The 16741-nt window shown below is 41.7% G+C and overlaps 1 protein-coding gene across 1 annotated transcript in view; it reads left to right on the forward strand.

The window, feature by feature from the left end:
* Positions 1–16741, forward strand: part of ATP11B (ATPase phospholipid transporting 11B (putative)) — a 57279-nt gene that overhangs the window by 23347 nt on the left and 17191 nt on the right. The window contains exons 18-30 of the mRNA XM_035891150.1: positions 377–450; positions 537–640; positions 786–967; positions 1686–1889; positions 2162–2315; positions 5136–5238; positions 6835–6980; positions 8150–8209; positions 8513–8640; positions 9731–9869; positions 13316–13381; positions 13677–13780; positions 14429–14594. Coding sequence (XP_035747043.1) covers positions 377–450; positions 537–640; positions 786–967; positions 1686–1889; positions 2162–2315; positions 5136–5238; positions 6835–6980; positions 8150–8209; positions 8513–8640; positions 9731–9869; positions 13316–13381; positions 13677–13780; positions 14429–14594 — 1630 coding nt within the window. The remainder of the gene's footprint in view (positions 1–376; positions 451–536; positions 641–785; positions 968–1685; positions 1890–2161; positions 2316–5135; positions 5239–6834; positions 6981–8149; positions 8210–8512; positions 8641–9730; positions 9870–13315; positions 13382–13676; positions 13781–14428; positions 14595–16741) is intronic.

Genomic DNA, 16741 nt, shown 5'->3' on the forward strand with positions numbered 1-16741 from the left:
GTTTAGAAGGATTAGAAATAAAATGTAGTTTTCAAAGTTAGTAGTGGTAGAAGGGTAAAGGAGGGGGTAGGAGCTGATTGTAATCTCCAGATGTGAAAGTAGCGTTCAGGAAACTATTCTTGTTGGTAGAAGAACCTTTTATTCTTATGGAATGGAATTAAATATATATAAAGTGCTGAAAAGCAATCAGTTGCACAAACACCGCTAACAGTGATTGTTGCTCAGCAGTGGTAGCACTGCTTCTAGAGTTTCTATATAAAAATGACATGTTGGGGAAAGCTCGGGGGGGTGTGAGAGTATATTTGTAAGTAAGTGGGAATTTATTTCTAAGAATGTTTTCTTCCCCTTCCCTTTTCTATTAAAACCCAAAATACAGGTATAAATTGCTTCATGTTCTGGAGTTTGATCCGAATCGCAGACGAATGAGTGTCATCGTAGAGAGTCCCTCAGGTAAGCCATCAGAAGGTGCATAAGGCGCCGTTGAGAAATTCCTAAATAGTGTGTGTTCTTAGTTTGTGTTCTATTTTACTTTCTAGGGGAAAAGCTTTTATTCACAAAGGGAGCAGAATCTTCCATTCTTCCTCGTAGTAAGAGTGGAGAAATAGACAAAACGAGGCTACATGTGGATGAATTTGCTTTGGTAAGTGTACGTGCTTGCCCAGCTGATCAGAAGAAAATTCTTCTGGTTCAAATTCTGTGACTTGAAGTGAACAAATTGGGGGTGACACCTTCTTGCTGGATTAGAATCTTGCATACTCTGAATGTAGTCTTTTATTTTCTCACAGAAAGGACTCAGAACTTTGTGCGTAGCCTACAGAAGGTTCACACCTGAGGAATATGAAGAAATTGGCAAACGCCTTCACGAGGCCAGGACTGCCTTACAACAACGGGAAGAAAGATTATCAGATGTATTCAACTTCATAGAAAGGGATCTGGAATTACTTGGGGCTACAGGAGTAGAAGACAAGTATGCAATGGAGTTTCTGCTAACTACGCTCAAAAATATAGCGAGTTCAGGCTTTATAACTGAAATATGATGTGTGCCATGAAAAACTCTCCCGTCATGACTCAAAGTTCTGTTCTTGTTTAGCGTGTTTACTGCTCTTCGGATTGAGCAGCACTCGAAACACGTGTTGTACCAACTGATTTTGGCTTAATGACATACACTGTGCTTCATTGGGAGAGATTCAATGTATGTGAGATGGAGTAACTGCAGTAAATATTTAGGATAACGGCTAATTCCTTGGGAAAGCTTCTATGCATAGCTGCTTAACAAAGCATTCTGCTTCCACAGTATGTCCGTGTGGCAGTCAGAGGGGGCGTTGTACGCTGGAGTGTACTGAGAAGCTTTTCATGTACCACAGTAGACAGTAATTGTTGTGGACTGTTCTAAAGCTTCTCAAATGCAGCAGTGGTGCCTAATTTAAATTAAGATAGGTTTGTTGCAAATGTTCGATCACTTAGCAGGATTGAAGTTCAATTTTTGATTCATCGAGGCCTTCGTTTTATTGTTGGTAACAGAATGTCCTCTGCTAGACCACGATTCTCTGAAAATACATGTAACATTGGAGATGCCGTCATAGGTCATCGTGACAGTGGGGTTACAGGAGTAATGTGGAGTTACAGTGGGAGCTCTTTTTTTGTAAAGTGTTTGATTGGTTATTTAAGATTTTTCTTGTTTCTAGACTGCAGGAGAAAGTCCAAGAAACCATAGAAGCACTCAGGCTGGCTGGTATCAAGGTGTGGGTACTCACTGGAGATAAGCACGAAACGGCGGTTAGCGTCAGTTTATCATGTGGACACTTCCACCGAACCATGAACATCCTTGAGCTCGTGCAGCACAAGTCGGACAGTACATGCGCAGAGCAACTGAGGCAGCTAGCCAAGAGGTAACATACCGGAGACGTCGTCATCTCGGTGACGATCTTAGCTTGGTTTTCTTTTATGTTCAAGTTTTATGACAATCTCGTCGATGTATGTGCCAAGCACATGAAGTTGCCTCTATAGCAATTTATTTATTACTCTAACAACAGACCTGAAGAGGCAGCCTGTCAAACAGGCTGACTTGTTTGTTTATTGTATGGGCAACTGCAGAGTTCATAACAAAATGTAAATTTTCCTGTCACACCAATACAAAGCCAATGTTTTTGTCCCTGAATAGAATAAAGGAAGACCATGTTATCCAGCATGGACTGGTTGTGGATGGGACCAGCCTCTCTCTTGCACTCAGGGAACATGAAAAGCTGTTCATGGAAGTTTGCAAAAACTGTTCTGCAGTGTTGTGCTGTCGCATGGCACCCCTTCAGAAAGCGAAGGTGAGTGAGAATATCGTCAGGAGGTGAGGATTTCTGGAACTGTTCTGATTTTTTTCCTGATCTTCTGTGTGACTTCTGAATCCTTGTTAAATTCAGTTGATCTGGAGTTTGCTTGGAAGTTTCTATGTGCATTTGTGGAAAACTTGCAAGTGGATGGAGGAGAGGGTCAAAATGCTGCCACCGCGCAACAAGGCGGCTAATCGTTCATCAGCCTCTTGAGCCTTCTGCAAGGCAGTAGCCATCCTGATCGCTTAAAAGCTTTCACATGGCCTGCTCCATTGCTTCTCCAAAACAAAAAAACTAAATTGAGAAAGAGGAGGAAGTAGCAGGGAAGGGAAGCTGAAGTCTGGTCTCCAGGGGAGGTTTGCCTTAATGCTCTCTACTTAGATCATTTTTCCTTCACATGTGCTTAATTTTACTCAAATACAGTTCAGATCAAATTCAGACTTTGTGATTCTTTTTTTTTTTTTTTTTTTTACTCTAGAAAGCTGAGCTCTGAACAACTGTAATTTCCTTTTGAAATTTTCTTCATTCTATGCTTCTCTTCCTTTTTCTTTGACTAACACTCAGTTGTATACCTCAACTGGAGTATTTTTTAATTTATTATACTTGTAGCTTATCTAAAACACGTTTTAAAGGCTTTTTGCATGTATTTCCAGTAAATATTAAATCTCCAGTAATATTAAACCTCTGAAAGGCCACCGCTGCCCACTCTGTTCATACACCTTGTCAAAAACAAAAGGGAAAAGAGATTTTTATTTTTTTTTTACCTTAAAGCACTAGAAACCCCTTATGAGGTACTAGATGTGCAAAAGAGGGCAGGCTGGTTTACTGTAGCCTGAATGACCTCTTCTGAGGTCCCTCTTCCTGCTTCCAACATTTAGCCAGACTTCTAACATGCTCTTTAGAACCACTTCGTTATACAACTGCTCAGCTGTGTATAAAACTTGGCATAGTACTAGTTTCAATAAAATGTTAAAAGGAAGTTGTTTGTAACTACGATGAGAAAAACAATTTGTTGGGTATGTCTGCTTTATGTACATTTTTAGCTGAAATTTTTGCCCTCCCCTCTCTTTGAGGTGCAGTGACTTGCCTGTATGGTGTCCTTGTTCTCATTATGTCGTTTAACTTGATTTATAAGGTGTTTTGTACTGCCAGATTCGGCAGGTGGCAGCCAATAATGCTTTCCTGAATTCTTATCTGGTCCGGCAGATAACCTCCGTTACTTCCTGTGTTTTGCCATGAAGTACAGTAAAACCTAATTTTGATGACAGTGACTTTTTAATTTTAAATGCTGAAGTACATAAATCAGCGAGACAAACGCCATGCGACACGGGGGGCTAAGCATATGGCAGCTCATTCCAGCCTTGCGTCTGGTTCTCTGCTGTAGGCACACTTTTTGTAAGGATTATTCCAAGGTTAAGCTGGAACTTGGCTAATATTTCCTGCATCTTTTCCTTTAATTGTAATGCCTGTTAGTAGATGGCTAGCAGTCTCACTACTTGTTTTTGTATGTTTTATGGCTCAGAAACCTTTTTAAACATCTTCCATGTCAGTCACTCAGGTGCTACAGATCGCCGTTGGCAAGGTTTGCCAGAGGCTCTGTCGTGACCTTTTTGGGTAGAGTTTTGTCTGTCTAAATCACCAGGTCTTCAGTATCTCATGAGGACTGATCTGGGCGAGATGCTGCAGCCTTGCTATCTCTTTAAGGCTGCATGTACTTGAAATAATTACCCCTTAGGAGGGGGGAACCTTCAAACTTGAACATTGCACCTGCAGTTAGGGAATGTATTCCCCCAACCTGGTGGACTTCTCTGCACCGCAGACTGCATTTACTCGCTGTTGCGTTCCTCCGGCAAAGCGAGTCACCGCTCGAGTCCGTCGATGCGCTGGCCCTGCCAGCGAGCGTTGTTATTTGAATACAGTCATTTGGCTGCCCACCTCCTGCAGTTGTTGCTCTGCTGATATCTCCACTCTGGGGTTTTCTGGAACTCTGGGGAGGAGATGCAGTATTTTTTCATAGATCAATATTTTTTGTTTTTAGAAAGCCTTCTGGATCTGCATTCACACCTTTTCCTCTGCAGCCCGTTTACAACTGAGCTAGTGAAGCTTCTACCTTTAGTTAGAGCTGTCTGGGAGGTTCATGAATTACTAATTCTCAGCCAAAACCCTCACCTAACTAACTCCTCCCTATTTAGAATACTGTTGGCACTTACGTTAAAGATCCCTTTCCTTTCTGGGAAGAGCAGGATGTCACCGCTCTGCTTTTGACGATGTTGGAGCCTTGTATGCAAACAGGTTTTTCCCAACTGAGAATAGCCATTGGGGATAGTGAAGCTGCTGTGTAAAGAAACTGTTCTCCTTAATAACACGTGTATTGATCTTTGAGCTAATGGGGTGTTCTCTCAGATTCCTCTTTTACACTGGTTAGTTCCATTGATCCAAGGCGTGAAGAACCTGGGCATGTCTAGTAGAGGGCACTCAATCTGGATTACTCCCTAAGTAAATTTCCAGTTCCAACTTTTATGTGACTGTTGTATGATAAAGCACCAGATTGAGAATTGTGAAAGAACATCTAGGTAGGAACAGCAAAAGAAGCTCGAGGCAGGCATAGTATCTATGTAAGGCTTGTGCCCCAAAGCAAGCAGCTTTTCCGAAGGAGCAGTGAATTTGTGCCTGTGATAGGCCAAAGATGTTTTTCACCCAAGCATGCGAATTCATAAAACATGAATTATGTTGGCAGGTTGGTAACTGAAGTTTCTTGGGAAGGAGAGGCATGGTTTGGCTAATAGGAAAAATTTCTGCTGCCCTTTTTTCCAGGTAGTGCGACTGTTAAAGACGTCTCCAGAGAAACCTATAACCTTGGCGATCGGTGATGGTGCTAACGATGTGAGCATGATACAAGAGGCACATGTTGGCATAGGTAACTTTCTTTTGTCAGAAGAGATAAAAGCAAATAAGATGCAAATTTTAGTAGAGGATTAAGTCATGAATAGTGAGCAGATAAAATCCTAATGCTTGTGCACCTCTGGATGTGTTCATGTGAGTCATCTGTTGTAGCAAGGGTTTAGTGAAATGTAGAATTTAAGGCTGTTTGCTTTCAGAAGCCTTAGGTTTATTGCGTAGCCTACCAATAATCAGAGGTCCTGCTTAATGCTGCCTTAAGAACAGCAGAGATTCTCTGCAACCAGCATCTCAGTACTCTGGTTCAGATGTTGGACGTGGGTATCTCTGACTTCAGACATGGCCAGGTTCTAAGTTCTTCTGTAAGCTGCACCTTTAAACCTTTCTTGGCACTGAACTGCCGCTGTTCGCACCTCGCCTGTATTGCTGTAGAAGTGCCGTCTGTGTCTGGTGTGTCTTTGAGGAGAAGGCTTTCCTTGTATCTCCTGAGAGGCTGGTACTGATTCTCAGCTGAGCTTGGCAGCTTTCTCTGTTCTCTCTGTTCATCTTGGTTTCTCTTCCATACAAAACAAAACATACGTATGACTGAATTGGCACCCATCACGTAGTGTCTTGGATGGCGTTGGTTACAATAGCAGATCCTGAAGGCTCTTACGTAAGGTATCAGTGCATCAGGATATTCTATGTCGCCCCTTGTGGTTGGAGAGGCGTATGTCCTGTTTATCATGCACATCCTGTGGCCGTGACCATGGGTAGAGCCTGCTTGAGAAGGTGACAGGCCAATAGCAAATGATGCTTTATTCTACAGCTACTTGGTCAACTAACTGAAGCTTATTATAAACAAAATAATCCAAGTTTCATTGCCATTTGTAGCATATTAGACATTGCATGTATGTTGGTCAGAACTAGCAAGCCTTTGCCATGGAGGCTGATGGGACCTTAAGGCTATTTTTTTTTTTTTTTTTTTTTTTTTTTTTTCCAAAGGCAGCCAGCAATTAAGTTTCTGGTTTTCAGGAATCCTGGCCCGCTTTTCTTCTGTAAAAGAGCATTTTGTGTTCTCTGTGTACGCTTATCCTAATCTTAATAATAGTTTTTAGAAATGAATTTGTGTTCAGCTGTGACAAGTGACGAGCATTGTCAGCTCATCGGATTTGGCAAACTGCCATTGTAAGAACATTTCTTTTATTCTGCTGTTGAGTACGGGCCGTACAATATTCCCAGAAAGTACCGTAAGAAAAACTTCTCTGAAGTAAGACATGCAGAGCAAAGATAATTGATGATGGATTGATAATGGTTTGCTTGTTTTGGGAATTTTGATTTTGTCTGAGTGTTACTAATTCTGTGTCTTCCCATAAACCTTTTCTTAAGCAGAGCTTATGGAAATAGCCCCTTTTTTTGTTTGTTTGTTTTAATTGGCATCAAATGAGCAGTTTCCCTTGGTTGTAAGAGTCAGGAATGGTGCCTTCTTTTGGAACTGAAAGTTGCTGAAGCCTTTATGAAGTTGTAGTGTGGCAAAACAGAACTGTAGCTTCAGATGTATGTTGTTGATTTTTTTTTAAACATTAATTTTTACAATGTTTAACCTGTTTTCTGTTTTGTTTCCCAAATATTACAGGAATCATGGGCAAGGAAGGAAGGCAAGCTGTAAGGAACAGTGACTATGCAATAGCACGGTTTAAATTCCTCTCCAAGTTGCTTTTTGTTCATGGGCACTTTTACTATGTTAGAATAGCAACCCTTGTACAGTACTTTTTTTATAAGGTGAGTCTTGCAAGAGTGCCAGGGAAGTTCACAGAAAAATGTGTCACTTTCTCCCAGTGAGAAATTTATTTCAGATCTGACCGTTTTGTTTGGAACAGGTTAAATATCTCTGTTCAAACACTTTTTCTGGGCTGCTTTTTAATACTTTAGAACCAAATGTAGTAGTTTAACTGTGAAATTGTTCAGTACTTCCACCTAGAAATAGTTTTTAAATGCCCCAGCAAGTTTGTCTAGGCTGAGGGGCAAAGTTTGTTCTCTGAAAGCAGTGTTACTAGCTTGAAATGAAATGCATTTTTTTAGCCAGATGTAAAAGCATGGCCTTTTATGTTTATTGATTTGATACGAACCAAACCCGCTTATCTTTCTTAAAAGAAAAAAGGAGCACAGCAGGTAGTTGAGGGAGGGAAGGGCAGAAAGCATGTGGGGAGAGAGCATGCTCTTTGCCGGCAGGCTCACCTTGAGAAAACCGAACGGTCCCAGCCTTGACGCTGCGAGGGAAGGGAGCCCCAGGGAGCGGGTTTTCTCTGGGTACCTCTCGGGGAGCTAAGGGCATGGAGCAGCAGGGTGAGCTCAAGCAACACACTAGAGGGCAGAGTGGGGCATGGGCCTGGTAGCTCAGTCCTGGGCTGCAGTGTTTGAAATCCTCATAAAGTCTTGGTTTTTTCCACTTGATCATCAGTGTTGATAAGAAGTCAATGTGAGTTCCTAGCATTGGCCACCAAGCCACTTGTCATCTGCTGCTCTTTGCTTCCATTTAAAGACTGGTGTTGGGTTTGGGGCTCTGTTTTGCCTACCCCCATGCAAAAAGGCCACATGAGCAGGGCACAGGCTTTCTTGAATGAAGTGTGGAAACTATTTTGCAATTAAATTCTTAACAAGAAACTGAAGGGAACATGGATCTATTTCTCCTTGTTTAATACTGCCTGTACTTCCACGATGAGATTTGTTCACATATCATTAAGTTGGTATTTTTCAGGGTCATTGTCCCAAAGGACAAACAAAATATGCTCTCAAGCAGAGCCCATTGCTTTCCTTTGCCAAGTAAAATGCTGAAAGGCTCTATGCTCTCCCTGTGTATTTTTACCAGCTTGTAAGAGTATGCAATTTCTTTTTAGGGTTGAGAGACACATACTGAGGATTAACCATTTCCTTCACTTTTCTTTTTTCAGAATGTGTGCTTTATTACACCACAATTTTTATATCAGTTCTTCTGTTTGTTTTCACAACAAGTAAGTATTGGATGCCTTGTATCTTTGTAAATGTGTATGAGACACTCGGGGTAAATAACTAAAAAAAATTGGGAAAGAACTACACAGGAGCAGTACAGATTTACACTTAACAAATACCCAGCTTCATTTTCTATATTCGTTAGTGTGTTGTTACCAGATGGTTATGTGAGTAGAGCTTTCTTCTAACTAGTATATTCACGTAATTAATGATTTGTTGCTCCTATTAGTGTGCTAATAAATTTTAATGAATATAAACAACTTCTCTCTTTACAAGACTCAAAATATTTTTGTTTCCATTTCCAGACGCTCTATGACAGTGTATACCTGACTTTGTACAATATTTGTTTCACTTCCTTGCCTGTCCTAATATACAGCCTTTTTGAACAGCATGTGCATCCGCATGTATTACAGAGTAAACCTGTGCTCTATAGGTACGTATATCATCTTATGTGCTCTATAGGTACGTATATCATCTTATGTGCTCTATAGGTACGTATATCATCTTAGGTGCTCTACTGGTATGTATATCTTGAGTGTATTATCACAGTAGCACATCGCCATCCCTGGTGGTATTTAAAGGATACGTAGATGTGGCACTTGGGAACCTGGTTTGGTGGTGGACTAAACCAGTGTGCGATTAACGGTTGGACTCGATGCCCTTAAAGCTCTTTTCCAATCAAAGTGATTCTATGATTCTCTCATTTAGAACCACAGTGGCACCTGCAGAAGTCTGAACTTGCTATTGTGCATTCCTACTGTATTTTATCTGTAATTTACCCAATTTTTAGTGACTATCTTGACAAGGAAGAACTGCAGCTGCATAGTTTTCATCCTGAAAATTAATTAACATGAGTATTTTAAGAGAAATGTCTTTTTATGTCAGTTGTGTTAAGGCTGGAAGAGAGCTGAGCGCTTGGTCAGCATACACAATGGGCAGCTTTCTCCTCTGTTACGTGTAGGAGATGAAAATTGCTCAGACGTGCACGTGAAAACTAGGAGCCTCCAGTTAGGGGAAGTGTGACAAAAAATGCGTTGCTAAGAGGGGGAGAGATTGCCTGGAGAATTGGAAGTCCTCCCAGTGGTAGCATGTCGCACTGCATACTGCTCTTTGGAGAAAAAAGTATGTGTTTTTGTAAAAAAGAGATGTGTCTCAGGTGTTTTTTCTTTTCCTAGAGGTGTTTAAGCAGAACAAGTGGCAAGTATGAGGAGATGTGTCTGTCTCTTCCTCTTGCACTTCCACCGCCAGGGAGAAGAATTCTAGTTTGTGCTGTTCTGAATGTGACCCATTAGAGAGACCCTTGCCATGGGTGATGTCTGCTTAAAGCAGAGGCAAATCATGAGAGCTGAGAGTTCCTTTTTTGCTCGTGATTTATGTATTTTCTCATATGTCAGCATTCGTTACATGTATCCTAGTGCAGTTGAAAGTCACATTTGTTGAAAGCAGTAGCAGTCATGCAATAGGAGTAGCTGATGGGTTATATGAAGACAGTCTGAAATCCCAAACCTGTTTTATTTCTGCAGAGACATCAGTAAAAATGCCCACCTGGGATTTAAACCCTTTCTTTACTGGACCATCTTAGGCTTCTTTCATGCGTTTGTTTTCTTTTATGGCTCGTATCTTCTAATGGGAGAAGACACTTCTCTGCTGGGAAATGGCCAGGTACAGTATCATAAGAATTATTCTACCACTCTATTTTTTGTGATATTGCTTAATGGGTTTTTTTGAAAAACGCTCATGTCAGAAAAATTGAAGTTTTTATTTTTACGAACTACATAATTACCAAAGATGCTTTGCCAATATTCACGTGTGCTCTCAAGAGGAGCGTTTCTTAGTGTGGGAGCTGTAAGACATGTCAGGCAGCATATGCCCATGAAGAACGTGTCTTTCAAGATAACAATGTATTATGGTTGTCTTAAACGTTTTTATTTTGTGTACTGTCTGTGTCAAAACCATGGGTCAGAACTTCAGTAAATGAGAATTTATGTTCATTCATTCAAAACTCATTTTGAGTTGGACTTAATTGCAGTGTCAGACAATGGCTTCTCTTTAGCATCTGTTATAAAATTAGGCTTAAATCTGCAAGTTGCCAAGAGTCTCAAAGCTTTTTCTGCAAATGTATTATTTTAATAATTCAGAATTTTTAAAAATTAAGTGGTGCAAACTGCTTTTAAGTTATACTTTTTATTCAATAAATATTTCTAAGATAGTGACTTAATGAAATCATCAAATGGAAATTTGGCGCTTTCTATTTTGAAGATGTTAAAGTTAATGGGAAAAGTCATACACAAAAATCTCCAAAGCTTGGATGAAACCATTACAAGTCCGCTTCCCCCTTTTGCCTGGTTCTGAGTTAGTTAGCCCCATTTAGAACAATTAGATACTGATTTTTCTCATAAAGCTGTTAAGTGTGGCGAGGCAAAAATACCTTTGCTTCTCTCATTATGTCCTCCTTGCCACGGACATGAGGCGCTTGCCGACCCTCGTGTCGTGCTGAGTGGAGTCGCAAGGTACGGCACAGGGTGCAGAAGTAGCATCGCGCTGGATTCACAGCAGCCACTGCCGGTAGGGCGTGGGCATGAGCTCCGGAAGGTCAGCCCAAAAAAGGGTTTCCATGTAATGGTGTGCAGACAACGGCCAGGATTGTCTTGGGTGACTAAAACCAGCGAGCGCGTGTGCTGGCCGTCAGCATCCCCGCAGACAGGAGCGATGGAGGGGCGGCGCTGCAGCTAGCCCGAGCACCGCTCTCATCACGGGGTGTTTGGCAAGAGCGTTAAATACTCGTGCTTTAGGCTAAAACGTCCCTTACAGCTGAGGTACGAGTGTGTGCGTCCCCTCCTGTCGTGTAGTACAAGCCGTGTGACTCTGAAGCCCTTGTGATCAGAAATAACCTTCAGCACTCTGCTGATGACGTGATTCCACGCTGTGAATCGGGGCGTTCCTGTGCAGCGGTCTCAGTTGTCAAAGCACCTCACTTCAGAATTGCTCAGCAAACATCCGCGAGGCAGGAGCAGGCTTTCGTCATCGTATTTAGTACAAATGTTTGCTTTGGGGGACAGGGTATGTTCTGTGAGTCTGGACCAGTGTGTTAATGTAGGCTACGGAGAAGCCTCTTTTAATGGTTTCTTGTCTAAATTAACCTCAAGATTATTTTTTTTTATATACTTCGTAAATGAGCATACTGGAAATAAAGCTTTCAGATGTGCTTTGGCTTCTCATGTATGATGTGATGTGGCTTAAAAAAAAAAAAAGTCTTAGCTTTTATTTGGAGATACTCTCTACCTCTCTGTGTGCCCAAAGATGGTTCTTGGAACCGGTGGAACTGTGTGTTGCAGTAAATATCTGTGGTGCATAGAGTATGTTGCAGATTTAAGGTGTGCCTGAAAAAGCCCAAGTTAAGGGCAAGAGGCGGCCGTGTACTGCTGAAGCGCCTTCTTGTACGCCGTCCTCGGGAAGCGATGGCTTCGCGGGAATGTGCGGTACAGGGAACTGGCGGTGCAGGACATCGCGTCGCCACCCCCAGTTCTCGGTCTGGAGCAAAGCCAAACAGAAGAGAATGTAAATGATTTATTAATGCTGGTGGTTTGCTAGGCTTACCTGAACACCTTGTGCAACAACTTGATCTTGTAGTTCTTTTTTCTCCCCCTTTTTTCACGCTGTGCATGTCGTCAGCTATTGAAACCTAACAGGCAAATGGTAAGAGTTTAGAATAGGCGGAGATACAAAATATTGTGTCTGTTACTTCACAGGATTAAAAGATGCAGCATCCACAGTGTAAACGTGTTCAAAAATAAAATGGTGGCAAGAACCTGTTGGCATTTGGCGTTCTCCCTCTGTGGCCCTGGGAGCAGCGTCAGCAAAGACACTTTCTTTCACAGACGGCTCAGGAGCAGGGACTGTTACTGCAGCCGCTAACAGCCAGCAAGTCGCTTGTTAGAACGCTACTGTCGCTGTGAAAAGTAAATAGAAGGCTTCAGAAGAAATGTTATAACAAAGATTGTTAAAATTCTCAGTAAATCCAGACTCGTGGCTGCTCAGTTTCGTACCTCGCGTAAAGAGGAGCCGAGCAGCTCTGAGATCTAACGTCAGGCTGTTGGGGAATTTTTTGTCAGAGCTCTGCAACAAGGACTACAACTGTGCAAATCCCAGTTTCGTGCCCCTGTGCTGTACGGACGCGTCAGCTCTAGGATGACTTTTGATTGCCTGGCTGCATGGGGTGCCTTCCTCCTCGCTCCCTTAGTTAGCTACCGGTAAATGCAGAGTGGAGGGGCCGGTCGTTGTCCGGTGCGTCAGCGGCAGAAGTAGCGACGGAACAGCAACGTCCTCGGGTTTGGCGCCCAGGCCGCTTACAGGAGCGGAGCCGTTGTGGAACGGCAGCGTGTCTGTGTGGCATGCGTGTAGGTAGATGGCAGACTCGGCGTCCCTGCTTGGTTGTCAGAGCTGAGATTTTATTGTTGCAGAACTTGTTCAGAGTTTTCATAGTTTCACTTGGTGGGCCAGAGAATGCAGAAGTGACAGATACAGCAGTTCAGAACGGCAGCTTCATTTTGGGTTTATTAGCCTGGAAACAAAGTGTCTTTTCCTTAGAATTTTCTTTGAAAAATATGATGGCACCATTATTTTTGAATGGTAGACTTGTGTTTGGGGTAAAAAGTGAACTTTCAGGTGATGCTGCATGTTGAAGATGATCTGGAAATGTTTAAGTTCAAAGTGTTTGCACTTATGTCAAAGTGAATACGTTCCACCCAGTATTTGCTTTCTGTTGGATGCTTGTACTTAATCGATCAAACGGATGTCTTCATTTTCCTGTCATCTCATGCGGCTGGTTTGGACTTCCTTCGTGTTTCATGCAGCCTTTGTGGTGACTTGTTCTGAACCAAGAAGGAAGATGACTTGTGGGTCGTTAATTTTGCTCATCATTAGCTGTATTATTTTCTAGTTGGTTGTGTTGTGTCCTTGCTTTTTCACAACACAAGTTGTTACAAACCTGTGTCCACGGGCCTGTTTCGGCAGTACAGCTGACGGGACGGGAATCTGACTTCTCTGCTCCTTACTGATACTTTTTTTTTTTTTTTCCTTCCATGATTTTTGCCTTGCCATTTCCTTAGATGTTTGGGAACTGGACATTTGGTACTTTGGTCTTCACCGTTATGGTTATAACTGTTACGATGAAGGTATGGTATTGCTCTCGTTACTCTCTGTGTTGGGGCATGTAGACAAATACGTAATAGAGCAATAATTTAAAATCGATTCAGAGGTCATACAGTAGTTACTGATTCTTGAGGATTCCAGATAAATGATCTTTATGTTTGGTTTCAATGTTGGTTAAATTTTTCTTTGTAGTTTTTGCATGCTACAGTGATATTTAGTGTTGGAGCTGGCAGTTCATAAGTATGTTCAGACCAGTATTTATGATTTTCTGTGAAGACGGGAGGAAAAGGAAGTTCACTGAAGTATTCTTTGTTTTAGATGGCACTAGAAACTCACTTCTGGACATGGATAAACCATTTCGTTACGTGGGGATCCATTGTGTTTTATTTCATATTCTCCTTGTTTTACGGGGGAATTATCTGGTAAGTGATTTTTTTTTTTTTTTTTTTTATTCACCCACACCCCCTTCCTATAGCGCGTACGATAGGTGAAGGTATGAAAAAACATTGCAGTAGTATGTTCCACCATGTTACTCTGATTTTTGTGACAGGTGTCGGAAAATAAATTTTTAACCCTAGAGTAACCACCCACTTTTGGCGATTCTTTTAGAAATTTGAGCAATGCTGCTAAGCTATCCTGTGCTTGATGACAGGAATTCTTTCTGACAGCCTGTGTCTGTAAAGGCGTTTTTGGTTTTAAAAAGTAGATAGTTTCCCAGAGGTGCTGTAGATGTTTGCAACAGCAATGAAGACACAGAGGTTTGAGTCAGTAAAGTGATGTATTTTTGCTTGTATTTTGGGGTCTTGGATGGTGACTGATTTCCTGTAACACAATTTAAAACTAAACCGGAATGTTTACCCCCCGCAGTTCGGTACCCTCCTTCCCCAGAGTTTCTTTGCAGGTCAGTTCCAACAGATTGCTCGACGACTTCATGGGCGCCATGCACTTGTACCTCTGCGTCGGAGAGACTCCCAGCTCGACGTAAAATAAGATACGCTTGAGCCTGCCTGGGCTGCACTTCTGTTTCTGGAAGTTCCCTTGAGTAATCACCGCCTCTTTTCACTTCCCAGGCCATTTTTACATACCCAGGATATGTACTTTGTATTCGTTCAGCTGTTGTCCAGTGGTTCTGCTTGGTTTGCCATAATCCTCATCGTCGTCGCTTGTTTGTTTCTTGATGTTGTGAAGAAAGTGCTGTACAGACATCTGCAACCCACAAGTACTGAAAAAGCCCAGGTAACGTTATGCTTTTGTACCAACTTTGTCTGCAGATAAAAGAACACAGTTTTTAAAATCCGTCTTGTAAACTAATTACTTTCCTGTGATATTTAATTGTCCCCTTACATTGCTGTCATGTTTAATGCGTAAAAGTGTTCTCGTTTCAAAAGATAATTGTTAATTTAAAATTACAAAAACGAGGACACCATTTTACAAGGAAATAACATTCACGTTTAAGTAATTGCTATTAACAATAGTGGAATTACTTATAAAGGGGTCAGTCAGTCCTTTGCATCTCAGCTTGCAACTGTATGATCAAAATACATATTTTTGTACTGCATTAAACATTACTTCAGTAGGACTAGTTTTAATTAGTATTTTTTAAATCTTGATCATATCATATGCCACGTATTTGATTGATTATGTAAAGATAATTACCCATGTGGCATGTTCATAAATTCCTAAGAGGTCTAAAAATACGCTGTGATAATAGAATCTCCCTTTTGCTGGACACAGGCTACAAAACCTCCTTGAAATCACTCTGTTGAAATGAGGCTGTCTTTTAGGGAAGCACCTCATCGATATTTGAGTGTTTTCTTCTTTCTCATGGCAGTTTGGAGAGGTCATCCCGACCCAGTGTTCTAATAGCTGCTGCCTCGGTTTTCAGTTCACAGCATTTTATCTCCTTACACTTTTTCTGCTAAACTGAAAAGCTGCCTGTTAACAATTTTTTGTTTTGTTCACGGTCAGGTTTGTGATCGAGCTCATTTTCTCACTGATAAGTGTATTGGACTTGCCTCTCATCTCAAAAAGGTTATTTTCCAGTCTTTTAACCATTCTTGTATTTCTCCTGTAATCTTCACCATTCCTCAACCTCATCCTGAAGTTTGGATTTCACCAGTGGACACGGTATTCCAGCACAGCATACATCAGTGCCAAGTACGGAAATAATGAATCCCCCAGCCGTATCCACTTTGTAAAATAATATGCATCGATAACCCGTTACCTTTGCATCTTTCCTCATGTGCAAGTGATTGTGCTGGCTTCTTCCAGGCTGTTGATGAGAGGTCAGATAGCGTAGGGCCAAAAAAAAGTGGGAGTTGACAAAGATATCCCATATTCAGTTATGCTGTGAAACCTGTGAGTGGTGTTTAGTCCTTGGTGTGCCACACTGATTTTGTGGTGTCCTGATCGCTTAGTGCAGGTTACACTGAGCTGTGTGCCGGGCAGAACTCCTGGCTGCGTTACATCAATACTGCTACCTTTTGCACCTAACCTTCGGGTTACTTTGATGTAAGTGCATGCTGATTTACTTAAATTATATTGCCCTGCTAATTTGCATGTTAAAAAAACCCACGTGAAACATTCTTTTAATTTGCCTAGGATCAACATCATGCTGGCAGCCTATTGCTGGTCAGAATATCCCATTAGTCCCTCTTCAGAACTGGAACAGTAGCTGCTTTTTCCACTCTTGGAATTTAGCTAAAAGCCAAGGTAAATAGCCACTCACTTTCAGAAGGCAGTTCAGCTAGACCTGGTTGTGTGTTGCTGTACATCTTGGATTAAGAGTCTTGAATTAGGAGAAATTCTATAGGTAATGATGGCTACTTACCACTTTTTTTTTTTCTTCAAAAACTCGTGACAGTGTTTATTGAACACTTGTCTTTCCTTCCTTCTTGTACATCAGCTGTTTCTATTTGGCAGCGTGTAGGTATGGTGGTTGAGGCTTCTCACATTGCTAAAGTGCTTGAATTAAAAATCAAAAAGCCCACATCTCTTTTCCCTAGCCTTGTCCATGTTCTTCCTGTTGCACACTCTTGCTTTCTGAATCAATTGGAAAGAATTTCAGGGTTTGCTTCCATTGCAGGTGTGGTGCCAAGGACACAGTCAGACTTCTTATTTTTAAGAATTAATCTTGATGAGAGTCTAACACCTTCCGTGTGGCTATAGCTTGATTCATAGCCATGGGGACTTTGCTTTGTCCATCTCTCTGTCGTATTTTTTTTTTTTTCCTTATGCTCATTCTACATTGTCATTTGACAGTGTCAGCATTAGAATCACAGAATCGTTTGGGTTGGAAAAGCCCTTTAAGCTCCCCCAGCCCAACCCTTCCCCTACCCCTGCCATCCCACCCCCAAACCCTGGCCCTCAGCACCGCCTCTGCC

Source organism: Egretta garzetta, unplaced genomic scaffold (assembly GCF_000687185.1).
Source record: "Egretta garzetta isolate BGI_Z169 unplaced genomic scaffold, ASM68718v1 scaffold663, whole genome shotgun sequence".
Taxonomy (NCBI): domain Eukaryota; kingdom Metazoa; phylum Chordata; class Aves; order Pelecaniformes; family Ardeidae; genus Egretta; species Egretta garzetta.